The sequence below is a fragment of the Bemisia tabaci genome, chromosome 3 (assembly GCF_918797505.1).
Source record: "Bemisia tabaci chromosome 3, PGI_BMITA_v3".
NCBI classification, from domain to species: Eukaryota; Metazoa; Arthropoda; class Insecta; order Hemiptera; family Aleyrodidae; genus Bemisia; species Bemisia tabaci.
Genome location: NC_092795.1, coordinates 61,063,893 through 61,083,563, shown reverse-complemented (window position 1 = coordinate 61,083,563; position 19,671 = coordinate 61,063,893). Strand labels below are relative to the sequence as shown.

The following is a 19,671-nucleotide window of genomic DNA, read 5'->3' as shown; positions in this document are numbered from 1 at the left end:
TTCAGTCTGTAGATCAATCACAGAGGAATATTCGGGTCGAAAATCATCGTTCAAAATATTGAAACAAAGCAAATGTACCTACAGGTTCTATTTTGCAACTTTATATCACCGTATCGATATCAATGGTGAATCGAAAACCGTATATTTGACTTTATTTTAAGAGTTTGAAAGATGCATACCAGCACGGGAATGGTCAATGATTGCTTTACAGACCAACATTTCGAATTTCCCAAAATAATCCACCAAAATCGATACATCCATCGTAACCAGGTTGCATTGCGTAGAAGACCTTAAACCGTCAAAACATGCGTCTGAGACACGCGTAATAGCCACAGAGAAGCAAATCATGGGTGTTTATCTAATGAGAAAATAACATTAATCAAAAAATGGTTGTTTATACTAGGTTAAAAATAATATATCAATGTACGGAAGCGTGCCGCGATCGGTCTAATATCATCGGCGCGGGACTTTAATGACTAGTTGACGGTACTTGGTGGGTAAGACACCTGTAAACAAGCTGGAGAAGGAGATGCTGTGGCCTTGCAGAGCGTCCGAATACCCAGCTTGGCTCAACTGCATCATTTATCCTCCATGGTCTGATCATAATCCGATTGGGTCAGCGTGTTCCTCACCTACCCACGTAAAGACCACTCCTACGGTGTTGACGCCGACCTAACTTCGAGACGAGCAAAATGTGTGTCGAAGTCAGGCAAAATATCCCTCAAGATGAAAGGGAAATGAGACAGGTATGCCTAAGTTTACAGAATTGAGTCTAACATCATTTGGACTGCATTTTGCAATTCGGAACTGTAAATTCTCGCTCATCTGAAAAAACACTTATGTGCATAGGGAAACTAATGGCACATACGTTGTTTTAAAACTGGGCCGGATATTATAGTTCCAAATTGCAAAATGTAGTCCATTTGCTGCAAGAAACACTCAAATCTTCGTCTCCTGCGTGTTTCCTTACCTTCCCTCGCGCGGAAGGACCGTAACTCCATTCCAAGGATGCAAAATTGACCCAAACAATTCAATTTTTTCGATCAGTGAAATTTTCAGTAAAAAATGCCCAAGATTTGATGTGAATTGCGAGGGGAAATTTGACAACATTGAAATGTAGTTACGTTCTTTCGTGGGGAAGGGGAGGGGGGCGGAATATTCCAAAAATTAACCGTTCTTCTATTGTGAGAGTTTCACCAGCCTCTTCGTAAAAAATGTGAACCATTCATGCTTTAGGTTCTTTTTAATCAACAGTCCATATATTCGTGGGTCTTATAATATTGCCCAGTGTTAGCATGACAGATGAAGGGGGAGGGGGGCTTCTCCTCGCATGACTGAGGATTTTCTTCGTGATTTTTAGAAATTTTTTTTTAGCAATTTTCTGACTATAGACTCCCACCTCTCCCTATAAAAAATGTCTGGCTATTCTACGCTACATTAAGCTCCATTGACTAGATTTACATCTGAAGCATTACGACTAGATTCGGCTTTCATGGTTTTCGAAAAATTCTCATACATATCATGAGTCAGCGATCAACTTCAAGGTTGATTATGAGGTTCAAACAAAATGGCAACGCTGAAGGCTCCTGCAAAAAGATTGGCGCGGCTAGAGTCCCTTTATACTGAGAGTCAAGACAATTCGGCTCATGGATGTCACAAACGGGAATAAAGATTACAGAAATTGAACGTTTTTCGTAATCTTTGATCGGCCCATTCTCAAATGCCTTTCTCCGTTCCTCCTCTCATTCCGTTTGTTCCTTGCCGAACCCGTAATTCCCTGGTCCATTCCAGATTATAATCTTTGCAATTGGTGAAAATGTAATCTTTATTCCCGTTTGTGACACTGTGGAGGCCTAAAATACGGGAACCAATCAGAAATGGATTCAAATTGTCTTGACTCTCAGTATAAAGGGACTCTAGGCGCGGCGATCTCAATTGCAAATCCACCGACCCACTGACGCAATACGAAGCGCCACGCCGTGCCGGTGGATGAAACGACACCTTCCTCGACCATCAACGGACGATAATAAATAATAAACAATAAACAACAAACAACTACCGTCGGGATAGCTCACCGTCATAAATGCAAATCTATTAAGGGAATAACCTACCGGATGAATGTTTTCGGATGCAATGCTCCGGAGCGCCGCGCCGTGTGGAATTAATATTCGCGAACCGACACCTCACTCTAGACAGACAGACGACGGTGTGGAAATTCCCCGAGAGCGAATGAAATTTAATTAATTTTTCTCCTGAAATTTTCCATCGCATTTCAAGAGAAAATGGAATTTACGAGCAGGAAAAATTCGAGTGTGACTTTTTCCAAATCATTACTGTAACCTCTGCTGCCCCGACCCCCTGAGTTTTCATATTTTGTCATATAGCTCCTTCCGGCGCGGCGTTCTACTGGGTCGATTTCTATGATTTTGGCGGTCATGGACAGGTAAGAGTCCCCAAAAGAGTCAGTTTTATTTAGATTTTGGAAGTAGGACCTATATTTTTTAACAGATTAGGTAATAAAATTGTGGATTATCCCATTTAAACGATGCAATTTTTATATTTCTAGTCACAGTTCGTCCTAGAAACCTGCCGAGCCAATTTTCCTGATTTTTTCGTCCATCAATAGGAGATAGTCCATAGATGAGCCCGCTCTATTTGGATGAACTCACGAGAGGTTCATAAAGCGACCCTTGGAGGGTGTGCTGGCCTTTGGGAGTTGGACTGCGTAGCGGCCAGGGGATGTGGCCGCCTAGTTTAATGTAAGGGAAAGCTGAGGGTGGAGGCCTACCATCAAGGTTGAAATCATTTCATTAGAAATTTGGCGTGGGTGGCTAAATGATTTCCAGTGAAATAGATTGGCGAGAAGTGAAAAATCTGAAACGCGGAGGAAGCAACTAATGAATTTTTTTCGCAGTTTCAAGAGAGAGAAAATAAAAGCAGATGTTCGCGGTTAAACCGCAGCGGTTATTTTTGATTGCGAACGTGGGGGGGAAATTCCACTGCAGCCCCCCTCCCCATTGGGCTTAACACTCTGTCATCTCATCTCGTTCGTTTGGTAAAAAATCATGGGAAAAATGAGAGTATAATATTATTTCTCCAAAGTTAATAGGCGAGAGAACTTGCAATGGGATTTTCGTCTAAAATCTCATCGTCACACAAAATAATGTATGAAAAGAAATTTGCAACATCGCAAATCAAGCTAAACGATATGCACATACGAGCAGAGATTTTTAGAGGAAAAATTGAAAAAATCCTATATTCCAGATTAGAATCAGTAAAGTTTTCAGTGTACATACGTGTGCAGAGGAGATGCTAAGAGGAAAAATCGAAAAATTCCAAATCCCGGATTAAAATCGGTAAATTGTGCTAATGTCACATTCAAAAGATAGGATCCTTGACAATGAGAGCCGAAATAAATAGATGCTTTGTTCTTTGTTTCCCAAATATCAGTAGTTTGAAGTCATTGGACGAAACACACCAAAAACATTTCGCCGCGATGCGACGGGAGTTTCGGCATGCGGCACCACGCGGACTCGGAAGCAGCTGAGATTTATTTATAATTTTATTTATTAAAAGCTCAGATGAATAAAAAAATACAACTGACCGTGACAGGGCATTCACAGGGACACCAAAATGTTCCTCGCTCCTACGTCAAAATCCGGTCTATCGCTATTGATGTTTAAATTGTATGTGTCGGAGGGGATGTAATTTGTATTCCATGAAGATCTTAGAGTGATTTTTCCCGGATTCTGATGTGGTCACACTGGCGTGAGATATTTCACATCACTGATAAGGTAAATATCGACGGTGAAACTACCAAACCACGTATCTCGTTTGCGGTGTTTAAAAATCTACGCTCGCATTTTATTTTTTTGAAGTAGACAAAATCAATATCATTCCTTGAAATTTTCACAGAATTTTCTCCGCACGAAGAGGAAAAATCGCAGAAATTTTCAAGACTGGACGTTAAGTAGTTTTTGATTTAAAATATAAAGTATGACAGGAAGTCTGCGACGTCGCAAACCGAGATACGTGGTTTGGTAGTTTCACCGTCGATATTCTCTACCAATTTAAAAATTTTAGCCGAAAAATGTACAGTGGCCCCTGCGCATGGGCTTGAAAAATCTTTCAGAACCAAAAAAAATTGCGAAATCCAGAAAAATGAGAGCAAAACCTCGCATTCGATACAGTCAACGATTTCGGCATCGAATGCGAGGTTTTATCCCAAAAAAAAGTCTACCTTCATTTTTCTGAATCTTGCAATTTTTTAGTTACGAATGATTCTTTTAGCCCATGCGTCATTTGTTCGGCTATGGAGTCGAAATGTACCGACATTTTTTACTTTATCGATGCGACAAATAGCATGCCAGTTCGAACACACAGAATTAGGGACTAATCACCGTAACTTTTGCCGGGACAAGGCCGAAAGATAATTTAATGCGGCAAAACGCGATACACTCGTGATACCCCCTTTTTACTCGAAAATTCGGCAGCACTGTCGAGTGCGTTGGGGACCTTCAAAATGATTAAATTAACGATTGACCCGACTCGCCATGGGGTGCGGTCATTACAGAGTAGACAAATAATTTATTGCGTATCCGGAATTGCTTTTTTCGTACTTAGTGCCCCGCACTCTCACTTTCGCGACAGTATAAATTCGTCTAGTCGGATCTATTGAGATGGATTTTATTTTTGTGAAATACTTACTACAAGAGAAACGTATAAATTACTAAATTTTCAATGATGAAATCAAGTGCTAAATATATTTTGTTTCTTTTTTGGAACGCAAATTAAGAGAATAATCTGGAGCTTGAAAAACAGATTAAGTTTATCGTACTATCTCTAAGTAAAAAATATGGAAGCATAAAAATTTAAATTTGTATTTGAAAAAATTTCGTTGTTTCCCTCACGAAGGAACTTAACTCCGTTCCAAGGTTGCAAAATTGACTCAAACAATTCAATTTTCCTGGGTAATTTTTGTCCAACTTTTTTGTGATTCTTGCATGAGATCAGAAGAAAACTCAGTGAAGTCTCCAGCTAGAGATTCCCAAGAATCTCTTAGTTAAAATGCAATTTGCGAATTTGGAACACTGGAAACAGTGTTCCAAATTGGTAACAATTGGAATGTAGTTACGTACGTTCCTTCGTCCGGGAAACGATGATTTGGAATCTGAGGAAGTCGAAAAATCAATAAAGAGTTAAGTTTTTCAGAGTATTTTGCCTTGTTACACTGTAAGGCTTTTGATGATTTGGTTAAACCGATTTTACATTGAATGTAACATTGAACGATATTTTTTTGTACCTGTTGGAAATACTTTCATAAAATTGGTCCAAAATTTTGTCACATTGAATGTTTTAAAAGTCCCTTGTTTGCTCCCATTATTCATCCCAACAGCATGCACATGTTTCATTTAAATATTACATCATCCTATACACTTTGCCGCAGAATTCCCTGTGTGTAAAGCAATTAACTGCAAACAGAGCCCATAAACTAGGCTTCTCTCCATGTACGTCTAGAAGATTCGAGAATCTCTCAGAGAGGGAGCCCATTTGGACCGGTTCTCCAATGCCGACCGATACATGCACCTATTAGTTCTTGATAGGTACTTTGGAAGTATCTCGTCAGATAGTAACCCAAGTTTTGCGCGCAGGAAATTGATAACATCCTTTACGTATTTATAGAGTAAAAAGACGAAACAAAAGAAACCTTGCGGGGAAAAATATCCCCAAAAAAACACAAAAATTAAGAAAATGAAACAAAAAACCGTAACTGAAAACCAAAAAAAAAAAAATATACAATAAAATACGAAAAACCAAAAAAAAAAAAAATCAAAAACGAATCTTAACTCCAAGACGGTGGTTTACATATGCCGATATAAACAAAAAAACTACTTCAGTAGGTATGGCTTGATCGGGGATCATTCTTGTAATATTTTTAACTTTTTTTGACGTGTGCTTCCCAATTTTTGGTTTCTTTTTTGCTTTTATGCTGCGATGATCATTTCGTGATTCCGCGAGTGCGTGTCGGAACTGCCTTAAGATAGCCATCAGACAGAAATGATCAAGCATAGAAACACAAATTTAGAAAAATCGGGAAGTATACTGCAGGTTGAAAAAAATCCAAAAAGTTACATTAAAAGAAAAATAGTCAAGAAAAAAAGGGAACTCTGACCGAGAACTTCTGATTTGTTCAAAGATTTGCCTCGGTGTTTTATCTTGAAAACATACGATTAAATCAGAAAATTTTGACGCAACAGCAAAAAACGTGAAACCACGTTATTCACAGAGGTTTTACCTAATATCGAAGCTGTGTGATTTCTTGAAAAATTGTGGGGCGCTCAGCAAGATTATTGTTGCAACCATGAATGAAAATTATAGCTTACAATTTTTTTTCAATTTTGATCAAATTATAATAATGCAAATGACGTCTAGACAAGGGAAAAAAAAATTCGCTCGGGCATTGATCACCAAGAATATTGTTGCTTTAAAAAAAAAAAAAAAAAAAAAGGCTGAATATAGCTTAAATCAATGTGTAAGAAATAGAAAAGTTACTTGACGTCAAGTGCGTATCAAAAAGACATAGAAGTAAGCCCGTAGGGATAAGAAAAGGAAGTATTACGTCTTAATTTTCGATACTTAATTTATTTCTGCGTGCAATTTTTTTCACCATTTGTTACATTATATTCATTCTTTATAGTAATGTGAGAAGGTCTGTTTTCTCATTAACCAATTTCCTCCACAGCTGCTGACCTAGTATTTCAAAATACGCTCTGTTTCGCGATGAACCGCTTCGCGAAACGTAAGAAGAGAGAAGACGAGATTTTTAAATAGAATAAAAGAAGGCACGGGAGTGTAAGTTACGCCAAGCAGCGAAACAAAAACATCACCGCGTACAAGTCAATGAACTCGTAGGGTTAACATTCGATCGAACGAAAATGAGAGTAGCATCGTGGAATTAGAACGCTCTCGCCCATTCGATAAGTCAAGGCAGAGAGAAGTAATTACTTAGAAAAACACTCACCTTCTGTATCGGACCGTACTGTCAAGAACCGAAAGAAAAATTAAGTCGAGATGAGAACTTGAAGAGTATATCGCGTAGACTAATGTCAGTTGCGTTGAGACGCGAACGCAAGTCCTTCTCACACACCAGCGTCGATTTTGTAAACAAGGGGATGCGCGCGCAGCCAGTTCCCCCTCGCCCGCCTGACGCCGCGTCCAACAGCGTGTTTACGTTCCGACGGGAGGGGGAGAGGAGAGCGACCCATAAAAAAGTAGGAAGGGAGGGGAGGGATCCTGAGATATCCTCGAGTAAATTAGCTATCCTGCTCAAAAACCGGGATAATCTGGAAGGAATGTGGGTGCGCCGTGTCCCCTGTCTCGCCCCTCCTTGGGTGAGGCACCCCCGGAATGTAGGGGATGAACTCTGACCAAAACAAAACAGGGTGGCTTCGAACAAAACACTGGGTGCCTTAAGAAAGACAACGCCACACTGATAATTAGACCGCGTGAAGCAGAAAGGTCCCGAGCCACATTAGTTACTGTCAAATTTAATTGGGGAATTTAATATTTTACATGAAAACTTTTGTGCTGAATTTTGTGCAAAATTAAGTGAATTGTCTGCATGATATGAAGCAAATTCCTTCAAACTTTCAAAAGGATCCGCACAAACATTTTCTTGTAAAACATTAAATTGTCCAGTTAAATTTGGAGATAGCGAAAGTGGCTTCGCTCCTTTCCGCAAACGCGATTCAATTACTAACCAGTATCGATAAAAGGGACTGGACCTGTAAGAAGTGACCTTATCAAATGAGAAAAAAAATTTCCTTAACTTTCATCAAAAATTTACAGCGCCGTCTCCTGCAACCTAAGAATTTTTGTCTTGGAATTTCAGGAATCAAATCTCCTTTAATTTTTGAGTTTTTAGGTCCAATTTTCAAATTTTCCTTTTGCGTACATTTGCAAAAGGTTAAGGTAAATTTTCTCGCGGGATCGGGTCCCTATTTACTGATTTTGTCACAGATGAGGAGTATGGGGGACAAGGCTTATAGGTGCAGTTTTTGCTATTTCAGGAAATAAGTGTTTAAAGTGTCAAAATTACGTGAAACCTCTTGGCAGAAATGAAGTTGAAACTCAATTTTTCATGCTTCACAATTTCATTTTAGTGGTGAATATTATACTGGATATATTTAAAGAAGTTGAAAACATTAATATCTCATTTTTTTCAAAAACTGCACTTACGTTATGCGCCTAGTCCTCCAAGTCCCGCAAATAAGCTGTATATTATCGTCGGTTTATTTCTTCAAGACTTTACGTTTGCTTTAGGTTGATTGTGTCCAAATTTATTTTGTTAATGGCATTCCGATTTAAAAGTGGTCCAACAAATAGAACTTTCATTCTATTCTTTCATTTGTCCCCTTTTTTAGAATAAAAAAATATGTTGAACTAGAAATGCACTACATCAATACGAATATGTGACAAGCTCACTCAACAGGAGAGCGTGTAATGAAATCTACGGCCTCGGTTGAGTTTGGATCGGACAAGCAACTAAACTAACTCCGGGACAAAGCATCGAGTATCAAAAAAATTGAAGGCGCTCCAAGCTAAGATTGGGCTTTAGAAGGCCATTCCCACCAGCCTTCATTATGCCGACACGCATTATTGCGATTTATCGAAACTACATGGGAACTGCTCGCAAATTGGCGGCAATTGCTATATAATTGCAGCATGCGAACATTTTCAAGCAGGAAAATTATCTAAGTTCAGGAGCAACATCCTCATTTTAGGAATATTCAAGTAATAGATCATAAACATTGCCGGTATGTATTATCTACGATGTTCATCCCGTGTTCCGGGCCTGTATTCTTTGTTTTCCTACGTATTTTTCTCTCAAAATGTTTCTTTTTATATTCCTTCCCTATTCTTTTCATTTAAGTTTCTTTTTATTTTCTCTAAGATCAGAAGAGTCGACTAGAGAAGATGAACAAGCCTCGATGGACTTACTAAAATGCACCAGTGAAATCATATACTCCTTCTTTCCAGTGGTTATATACTCCTTTAGCTACATGAGTGTCGAAACATGTTGAGCATTCGTCCGGATTTTAGCACGCACATTTGCTAGAGAATAAATGTAAATAATGGTTCTCATTGCGCGAGACTATATCGACGGTGAAACTACCAAACCACGTATCTCGGTTTGCGACGTCGCAGACTTCCTGTCATACTTTATTTTTTAAATGAAAAACCGCTTAATGTCCAGTCTTGAAAATTTCTGTGATTTTTCCTCTTTGTGCGGAAAAAATTCCGTGAAAATTTCAAGGAATGATATTGATTTGGTCTAATTCAAAAAAATAAAATGTGAGCGTAGATTTTTAAACACCGCAAACGAGATACGTGGTTTGGTAGTTTCACCGTCGATATACCAGTGATACGTGCTTGTGCATGACAATTTGAGATGTACTTTTTTTTCATATTTATTTCTTTACAGGCTCCTCCATTTAAGTGGGATAGTTACTTTATCGGCAAAGCAATTATATGCGACACATTACAAAGGAAAAAAATTGATATTGCTGATTTAACAATGTTTTAGTTTAAAAAAATATTAGACATGTTTCAATGCATATTTTACAATAAAAAAATGCTAATTTAACTACCCCCGTTTTTCCACTATTGTAGCTTATCAGTGTTGTAAAATGTGCATTTGAAATATGTTGGACATATTTTTTCAACAATTTAATTGTTAAATCGGTGAACCATTTTTTTCGTGATACGATGTGCTTCTGCACTAGAAGATGAAGATATAAAGACGGAATATAGAAAACACATACAGAGAAAATCTAAATACTTTTTCGACGCACATGCTGGTTCTGTATTATTGTTTGAATGCTTTTTGATCCGTTCATAAACCATGAAGCGTGCGTGAGCATGAGCACTCATGAGTAAAAACTTCTTTGTTCTGACCCCTTGCATTTGAGCTTATCTCTATAGCGGCATTTCTTGACAACACTATTTCATTTCATTTGTATTTAAATCTTGGCACGTAAATACAAAAGCTGCTTTGCAAAATATTGTCGGAGAGACTTCCACCTATGACGACTTGACTTGCGAGGACAGTGAATGAATTTTGAATATAGGTACGAAGTGTATACTGAAAAAAAAGATTGGTAGAATGTACCATTCCTTCATGCTGTATTTCACACAGCGTCCATTCAGAGTCAATTCTTCCAGGAGAAAGGTACCTAAACATTACTGGTACAGGTAACCATTCCTCTGGAAGAATCGAATTGAAGATTTGTAGTAGATTCCGCTGTAGTTTCTATAGTTCACACATCGCGAAGGAATGGTAAATTCTACCAATCCTTTTTTTAGTGTGCAAACAGTATAGACTGCAGAATTTTTGCTTTTTACCTATTCTAGGAAGACTCACGACCTTTCGCAAAAAATTAAAGTATATCAATGCCTAAACTTGAAAATTGCGTGTTGTGTGTAATTTAAGTTTCACACTTTCACGTCATACAGTTTGAGCTCAACCTTTGGCACGATATATAGTCCATAATTTTTATTTCATTTTATTGATGCACAATTAGAGTGCCCTACCCAGTGGAAGTTGTTCTGTTGGTACATCAAACATTTCAAGATTGACGCTCCAATATTAAGGTATATATATAGTTAAAACATCACATTATGCATGGATCTTGCAAAACTACGTTCTCCAATGCGGTGTTTGAGCAATTCTACTCCAATTTTATTGTTTCGAAGAGAAACAAGCCTTTTGTATAATTCGAAATTTATGCAAAATATTTTGCTAACCGTGAAGAAAAATCATGAAGATTCTCAATAAATTACGCCGACTGGTTCTCTGAATAAAAAAAAATGACGGGAAGTCTGCTACATCGCTAACAGAGATACGTAATTTTGCATATCGGCCATCGACTTGGAATTTTTTGCTTGTTTCTTTGTTTGTTTCTTTGTTTGCTTCTCTTCTCCCCGAATGCTGATCCTTAAAATTGACGGTATTTGTACAGCGCGAGGAAAGATGCTTGAGGAATACCAAAATCGTTTAAGGAAAACTGCACCGTAATAAATTTCTCACGTTGCGATCGCCTCGTGCATGGTGACGCATTTTAGGCGAGGACGTGTCTGGCGGTCTCGTGTGAGATCGAGACCTGGTCATTTCGTATGCTTCAATCACCGTGCATGATTTGGACGGGAATCGAAATTCCGCACCTGCGCTTCGCAAACTCCATTATTTGAAATTCTATCGCTCCCAGTCTCAAATAATAAATCCATTTCAAATTCTTTTGACCCGTGCCGGGGTAATAACTCGATAATGGCCGTCTTATACATACACCTCTTTTTGGCTCCTCTGCAACTTGATTTCAGAGCAAATCGTGCTCTGACTTCTGACTCTCTGCTACAAAAATGTTTTCTTGGGCCTTTACACTGGTTGTTTTGAGACAAAAACTGGTAAAATATAATAATTTTCATAGAAACAATCGTGAAGACAATGTTTCTACTTCAGATGGAAACGTCGAACAGTGTTTGGATGAAACAGTTTTCAGGAATGACAGTTCCACCTCACAGTTACTCCGAGAAAAAAAAATGGTTGAAAAAAAAATCTTCTCAGGCTTATGAATCACACATTTGCTCCAATTCCTTGAAAAAAAATTTTAGAAAGGGAGGTTTTATTAGGGACCTATGTCCGGACGTTTAAAAATGTTCGGCTTTAAAAATGTTCCACCTCGCTGACATGTTGCCATTGCAACACTAGTTGAAAAATATGTATTTGACGGCGCGGCGCGGCGTAAGTCGGCAATCATATATCTCGTTTGCGGTGTCTGGAAATCTCCACCTCTGTGTTATTTCTTTAAAAGAGAACAAATTGACATCATTCCTTGAAGTTTCTGCAGAATTTTTTTCGCACAGAGAAGAAAAATCACAGCAGTTCTAAAGAATTGCCGATGAGTAGTTTTCCGTTTAAAAAAATGAAGTATGACAGGAAATCTACGACGTTGCAAACCGAGTTATGTTATTGCCGACTTACACCGTCGTATGCTTCTCCACATTATTATTTTACTTGTAAAATAAAAATTACTCGACACGCTAAAGTTGTATGGAGCAAATGCAACGACGGCAGGACTGCAACGCTGGGCATCGGTGCACCCTCCGCAGGAGCCCGAGTGGCCACAGCCGGGTGCGGAATTGGAAATTTCCTGTTGGATCTTGGCGGGTGCGGAGACGGGGCCTTGATCCACGATTATTTTCATATTAGATCATCGTCTCTCGTTAGCTTCTGGCTCATGCCTCACAGTTCTCCTAGCTCAACACCACACGGAATATGATGACAATCCATGCTTTCATAATTATGACGAGGGTCGATTTTATTGCCTAGAATAAACTATTATTTTAATAATAACTAGGGGGTGCCTCTCCTGACTGCTCCGCGGTCCAACCCACCGAAACATTACGCGCCTCGGCCGTTATGCGTTTCGTACGTTGCATCACTCTTATGATTTTATATTATAAAGTAAGATAGCGTGTAACACGGACAGTAAAGCATTGTTGTTCTTATAGATAGCTCGTGGTGAATACCAAGTCTACTAATTGCCTAAAGTAGTTGTTATATTATTGCTTTTGTGGTAAAAGAGATACTTGAGATAATCTTTCGATAAGGATTGTCGACGCAAGTGAAACGCCTTCATTTAGAAAAGATACTTCCTAGCGTGGCTTGAGAGGCCGAATAGTTGCATCATTTCAAAACCCATTCACAAATTTAGCAGCGCAGTTGAGCGAGGAATGCGGCTGCTTGAGATAATCTTTTGATGAAGATTGTTGGCGCAAAAGAAACGCCTTCATTTAAAAATGATACTTCCTAGCGTGGCCTCAAAGGCCGAATAGTTGCATCATTTGAAAACCTATTCATGAGTGTAGCAGGCAGATGAGCGATATGCGATTGCTTGAGATATATAATCGTTTGGTGAAGAATGTCGACGTAACAGAAACGCCTTCATTTAGAAAAGATACTTCCTACAGTGGCCTCAGAGGCCGAATAGTTGAATCATTTATAAGCCATTCATGAGTGTAGCAGCGCAGTTGATCGAGTAATGCGGCTGCTTGAGGTAATCCTTTTCATGAAAATTGACGATGCATAAGAAACGCCTTCATTTTAAGAATTAAGATTTTTTTCTGCCATGGCCTCAGAGCATTTTTCCTTTTGATCGATCTTAAAAACCGGGCAACTAATCAAAAGCGACTAACTAATATCAAACAAAATCAAAGAAAATTTTGGCCCAATATTTTCGTCCATTCTATTTTCTTTATTATTTTCACCGGCAAAAAAAAAAAATAAATAAACATCGTCAGAATTTCTGAATCCCTGCAATTAAGATCAGAATTTGACTGGCTCCTCGAAGCGGCCAACATACCAGCACATCATGGTGCCGCGGTGGACTCCCCCCCCCCCTCCACCAATAATTTTTCGATATTAGCCATAGGCGTACCAAAGTCATTTTGCAAAAAATGTCGAAGTTAGGTTGGATTGCCAGAGTTCATTTTTGTGTGATTAGGATGTCAAGAATATCTCCCTGAATATTTTGCCACATATGTGATAACAAAAAATGTCCTTCTCCCCTCCCTGGAAGTTGGCTAAGTTCGTGGTTTTCCGGATGATAGAACGTAACAACACCCCAACATGAAAAATTTCCACTCGTAAACTATATTTTCACCGGAAAACATACAGGATTGCAAAATCTCCACAATACTCTGATCCTAGGATTGCAAGCTCAAAATGTGCACTGTTTGGAAATTGTAGACATCGGGGTTTGTTTGATACCAAGAAAATAGCACAGGAAAGCCGAAAAACCAAGCGGGGACGCTACTTCAATATTAAACTTCCATCGCCTTGCTAAGGCGCAGGGATACAACTATTTGAACTCTCCGGTACGCGTGAGGTATCACGCCTCAATTGAAGGCGTTTTCAAATTTTCTGTATTTTCATGACGAGATTTTCCAATTTTTTTTTTTTTGTAATATATTGTAGATTTGAGTTCCTTTTCTTAATTAGTTAAATTATTCCTGCTTCTTAATGTTAAATTATTCTGCAAAAATTATCTTTTTGCGAAATACAATCCTGGCTATAGCGCCCTTAAACTACGGCCTTAACGGTCAAAACTGCAGTAGCGGCACAAAATACGACTTTTCAACGACTTGAGCGCGCACCGTGGTATACGCGCAATGCATGAAGTATCATGCAGACCTGTAAAGCGCTATTCTACGCGCTGCTTGCACCTTGCTGTACGCGCAATGTGTGAAGTATCCTGCGGTCTTGTAAGGCGCTACTATGCGTGCCGCGCGCGCTAGCCCCGCACCGTGTTTGATGCAATGATTTAAACTTGCGGCGTCAGCAGTTTTCAACTAATGATTTTGAAGTTTTTGCAAAGTGGGTTGGAGTTATTGTCATTTAAAATTATATGCAACCTTAAACCTTTGAAGTCTCTTACGCATAACTGGTGATTATTTTTTCACACAGCACAAGCTTTCTATACGGCGAGCTGTTAGTTGCTTTGTATACCTTTACTTCAATTAAATTTTTCCCAGCCTTTCGATATTTTGATCGGAATGATATTGATTAAATCGGATATTTCGTAATCACTGAATCGAAAATAAAAAATTATCTGGACGCTGCGTTACCTATATGTATAAACTTGTTGGCTGAATAAATCATAGTTTCAGGCTGCCTGTAAGGCTTAGATCATACTTGCTTTTCTGTTTGGAAATGCCTCAAAATCTCTCTTCATCGAGCTCAAAAATTCTGCATTTTCAAGGGGAGGGGGACCTCCCTCCCCCCCCCCTCTCATATAGAGGAGCCGACCCTCCTGTGGACTTAGGCCAAAAGCTGGCTTATGTGCAAAAATTCCTCGTAACAGGACTGAGCACCACAGATACACTTTGATATTTTCTTCCTCTCTCTCCCCCTCTCCATTGCGCGCAAAATTTTCCCGCCTTCGTTTTTCAAATAAACGCGGGGAAATTTGAAAAATAGCCATGTTGCGCGCCAAAACCGGCATAGCTCTGATTGGCTCTGCGGTTCTACGATGCGTGTGTGCGTGTGTGTGTGTGTTGTTTACATTTTCTATGTCAAGTCAAGTCAACCAAACGTGGGATGAACACGAATCTTGTATTGCACTGCTTTACCTCAAATAATTACGTATAATTCAGGTATTTTGCGGTTACCTTGAGTACTTCAATCGTCTTTCGTGCTAGCTTTTCAAAATTTGTACTCATAAATAATTTTCAATTCTTATCATGGCAGACGAACAGTTACCCTCCGGTTGGGAGAAGCGATTAAGCCGATCTACTGGTAAGTTATACAAATAAGCTGAAATTAGGTTTACCTTTTCCCCGGTTGTTTTTTCATCATTGCACTTTGACCAATCATCTCAAGAAAAAATATTTATTCCATGCTCAAATCGCAGGATAACAACTGAGCCAACTTTTGAGGTTATGTCTCTTCTTGTGAGACGAGTTGATGTATGAATCGAAAGTAAAGAACAGTCACTGTCAGAATTTGATCTTAAAGTTGAAGCCAAGGTTTTTGAAATCATAAAATCTACTTCACCCCACCTTTTTCATCTGAAAACGATGAGAACTTCTGTCAGAAGCTAAGTTCTTATCCGCAATGTTTACAAATGTTGTCCTTTCAAAATTTTCTAAGGGGCATTCTCATTCCAATTGTATTTTTCTGAAAAGCTCTGAAGAACTATGAGAAACCAGGGAAAGTCAGCAAATTTCATTGTCGGACCTTTAACTTTCTCACTCTGTCCAAGCGCCAGACTTCCTCTGCTCTGATCGCATTCATTTTCTCCATGTACAGAGCTCAAATAACGTGCCTGACGACTTTGGTGGTAGGCGTTATGTTCTAACTCCTCAATCAGTTCAGGATGAGGCTAATAGTTATATGCCTCTAAACCTTGGTAATGTAATGTCAGACAATCTCAGAACTCTAGGAAACTCGTCACCTGTTTCCTGCTCATTAGAGCACTGCTTTTCTGCAACAATGCTTGCAAGCTTTATTTTCTATTTAAGTGTCTCTAATCTATTTTGTGTTGTTCTTTGCAGGTCAAACATATTATCTGAATCTGCACACCAAAGAAAGTCAGTGGGATAGACCTGACAAACCAGCTGAACCGAAGTCAGGTGCAGTATCTGGAGGTGGTCCAGGACCAGATAAAGTGCAGTGCAGCCATTTACTAGTCAAGCATGAGCACTCCCGGAGACCTTCGTCATGGCGAGAAGAAAATATCACTCGCTCTAAAGAAGAGGCCCTAGAATCAATAAAATGTAAGTTTCTCATGAACTACTTGAATACCCTAAATTGATAGAAAACTTGCAACAATTGTGTGTCAATAGGGCTGGAATTAAGATGATTCGTCAAGCTCAAGTGATGTGGTCGAACTGGCATGCGATATATCGAATTGTTTAGTTCAAAAATCTTGGCAGATTTTGAAATTTTAGCAAAAAAAATGATCCCTATGCATGAGTCCAAAGAATCATTCTAAACCCAAAAATTGGCAAAATTCAGAGAAATGAATGCAAAACTGTGTTTGGAATAAAACCTTGCATTCGATACAGAAATTGGTAGCTGAATCGAATGCGAGGTTTTTTTCCAAACATTATTCCGCTTTCATTTCTGTCATTCTTGCTTTCAAATTTTGCCGATTTTTGGGTTTAGAATGATTCTTCAGGCTCATGTGCAGGGGCTATCAACCTTTTTTTTGCTAAAAATCTAAAATCTGCCGAAATTTTTTACCTAATCGATGCGATATATTGCATGTCAGTTCGACCATGTCACTTGAGCTTAACAAATCACCTTGAGACAAATGCAAAATTTGCCCTGCAGATAGGTGGGAGACTCCTAGAAGCTTCATGAGGAAGACAAAGTAGAAGGGAGGAGTATGAGAAAAAGACAATAAAATTTAGGAAAAGGCCCTTGGAAAGCCAAGACGATGAACTTTCAAATTCCTGGGAAAACAATGTAGGCCCGTCCAGCACTGTCCAGTTTTCATGGTGTTAGAAAAATAAACATTAAGAATACCTAGAGTTCTCCTCTGATTGGCTGTCAGCAGGGATGTAGAAAAGCTTAATGTGTTGTTCCTTATTTTGCTTATCTTTGATTTTTCTATGATTTCAGCATATAGAGAGAAAATCGTAAGTGGGCAAGCATCCTTTGCAGAATTAGCGCAGAAATACTCAGACTGCAGCTCAGCCAAGCGAGGTGGTGATCTTGGGCCATTTGGCCATGGAGCAATGCAAAGACCATTTGAAGAAGCTGCTTTTGCTCTTAAGGTTGGTGAACTGAGCGAGCCTGTTTTTACTGATTCTGGTGTTCATATCATACTGCGCACTGCCTAGTGGAAAGAACTCATCTCTACCTGATAATCTCAGCAAAACATTTTCCTCACTGCATTTTATTCGGCCAAAATAAACAACTGATTGAAGGGTGATCCTCAAGCTTCTATCCTCATCCAACAAAGAAACATTTTTTAATTTTAATAATGTCAGGTAAGTAATACTGATCCAAAAAATCATGTGTCGCACGAAAAAAATTGTCACCTTGTTTTAAGTCAATTTTGATACAGCCTCTCTGCCTTTCAAGGCATAGCTGCGTCATAAACAGTGCTATTTTCAAGTTTGGAGAGAACATTCTCTCTTTGAAAGAAAATCATTCAATTGCACTTCTACCATTTTAGCTATTAGTAAATATTTTCCAATTCTTAAGCTTTTTTATCCTTTTTGGGTTTCTAGGTTTTCTTGTAATTTTTAATCAGCATTTATTGAGTTGGTAATGAAATCCCTCTCAAGCTTCCCACAGTCATTTTTTCCTACTTTTTTCTGGGAAACAAAATGAAAGTTCTGATAACAATCGAAGATTCATGGGGGTTTTCAGCTTTGGCGTGGAAAATTGACCCAGAGAAATCAACATGTTTTGTTGATTCTATCTATATGATTGCAATGTAATTCAATGCTAGAAAGTATTATAAAAAATGTTTCAGGAAGCAGTTTGAAAATTATCTTGGAAGATGTTGAAATTTGTTCGGAAAGATTATACATGAACCGAGAGTATCAGTTGTGAGGACTTTCAAATTTCTGTGTTTCTGGTACATGCCCCCCTTTCATTCTTCCTTGACATATGACTCAAAGAACAAAGCAATGTTAGAAATTTTAAGTAACCTTCATCTGCTCTTCTTCCCATAAGGACCAAGGAAATTTTGTTAGAAACTTAGGTAACCTCCATCTGCTTTCCGTTTTAAGGCCACAACCTCTGTCCCTAAGAATGAGATTTCACTAAGCATACATCCCTTCGTATTCAATGACCCTCAGTAATTTTGTACTTTAACTCATTCCAGCCATCGTCCCTGATTCTCGTGGAACCAGTCACTCTTTAAATCTTGTTTAGACCTATTGTATAGAGCTCAGAGTGAATCTTCAGCAGAAGTAAGCAAATATCAAGATATAAAACACATTTTAATCAAATACTGGTTTCGTAAAACGGATTGATTATGCCTAGAGACATATATTTCATCTATTTCTTTCTCAAGAATCCATATGGGAAACCCTGAAAGAAAGCTGAAAATGTGTGCTTACAAATGTTAACAATTTGATGTAACCAATCAAATGTTATATTTTGCATTTGCATCCATTCAGCTTTATTTTGGGTTTTACAAAATAGATTGTCCAGGTAAAACGGCTGCAATGTGCAACTAGTGTAGTCAATCTGTTTTTTGCCCAAAATTCGAAGCGGAATCCATATTTCAGCAATACGTGTTTGATGTTTTATCTACTTCCACTGTAGATTCACCTTAAACCATTTTGATTCTAATATCTCTTAATGAGAGCAAGTCCTATCTTTATATTCAAAATTGTTTTGTTGTGTCCCTCTCATTAAGTATCTCATTTGTTATTATTCAAAGTTTATGGCATAATCAAGCCCAGAATAAGTCGATTCAAACATTCAGCTTTACTGTAGCATGATATAACTACTTATGCTTGAGAATTAAACAAATCATCTTTCAAGAGCTTTCATGTCTTAATACAATGTGTTATTTTAGTATCATCAGTTAGCATAGAGGCTTTGCTCTAATGTCCTTGTCTTAGAATCAATATTTGTTTTCATAAGTTCAATAAACATTCAATTGTTAAGATTTCAACCGTACTTACTGTCATTTGTTTTAATGCCATTCATCAATAGTTTTGGAATTTAGGATCAGTGAATTGATAATGAATTTTCTTTAACTGTGCAGATTTTCGAAAGGCTATAAGTTCACAGATCTGTTTTTCTATCATGAGTGAAGATAGAAAAATATCTGCCTGATCGCTCAATTAAAAATGATTCCTAGTTCATTTCATAGTTTATTCTTAGAGAGGTTAAGTATACAAACTGATATATCTAGGAGATATTCATTAAAGGTGTTAGGAAGGAGGAAGGTAACACAATATTTGGTATGGTAACTCTTTTTCAAAAAGGTAAACTTTAATGCAGGGTCTCCTGGAAAACTAGGAAAGTCAGGTAATTTTGTGAGTAGCATTTAGGAGAACTTAGCATCATTGAAAAAAGAAAAATCTAAGTGGAAGTTTGGCTCAAAGATTAGTGAAAGTCAGAAAATTTGTAAATGAATT

General features: G+C 38.3%; 2 protein-coding genes across 2 annotated transcripts in view; one reads left to right on the top strand and one right to left on the bottom strand.

The window, feature by feature from the left end:
- The window catches only part of Gs2 (glutamine synthetase 2), a 50,046-nt gene extending 42,836 nt beyond the window's left edge, over positions 1-7,210 (bottom strand). Inside the window, exon 1 of the mRNA XM_019047668.2 lies at positions 7,022-7,210. The gene's annotated coding sequence lies outside the window, so the exon portion shown is untranslated. The remainder of the gene's footprint in view (positions 1-7,021) is intronic.
- A 7,899-nt stretch (positions 7,211-15,109) lies between these two features.
- LOC109034491 (putative peptidyl-prolyl cis-trans isomerase dodo) lies at positions 15,110-19,202 on the top strand. The gene is made up of 3 exons (XM_019047690.2): positions 15,110-15,355; positions 16,114-16,335; positions 17,186-19,202. The coding sequence occupies exons 1-3, from the start codon at positions 15,301-15,303 to the stop codon at positions 17,404-17,406; spliced, it is 498 nt and encodes a 165-aa protein (XP_018903235.1). The 5' UTR covers positions 15,110-15,300; the 3' UTR covers positions 17,407-19,202.
- Positions 19,203-19,671: the final 469 nt, after the last annotated feature.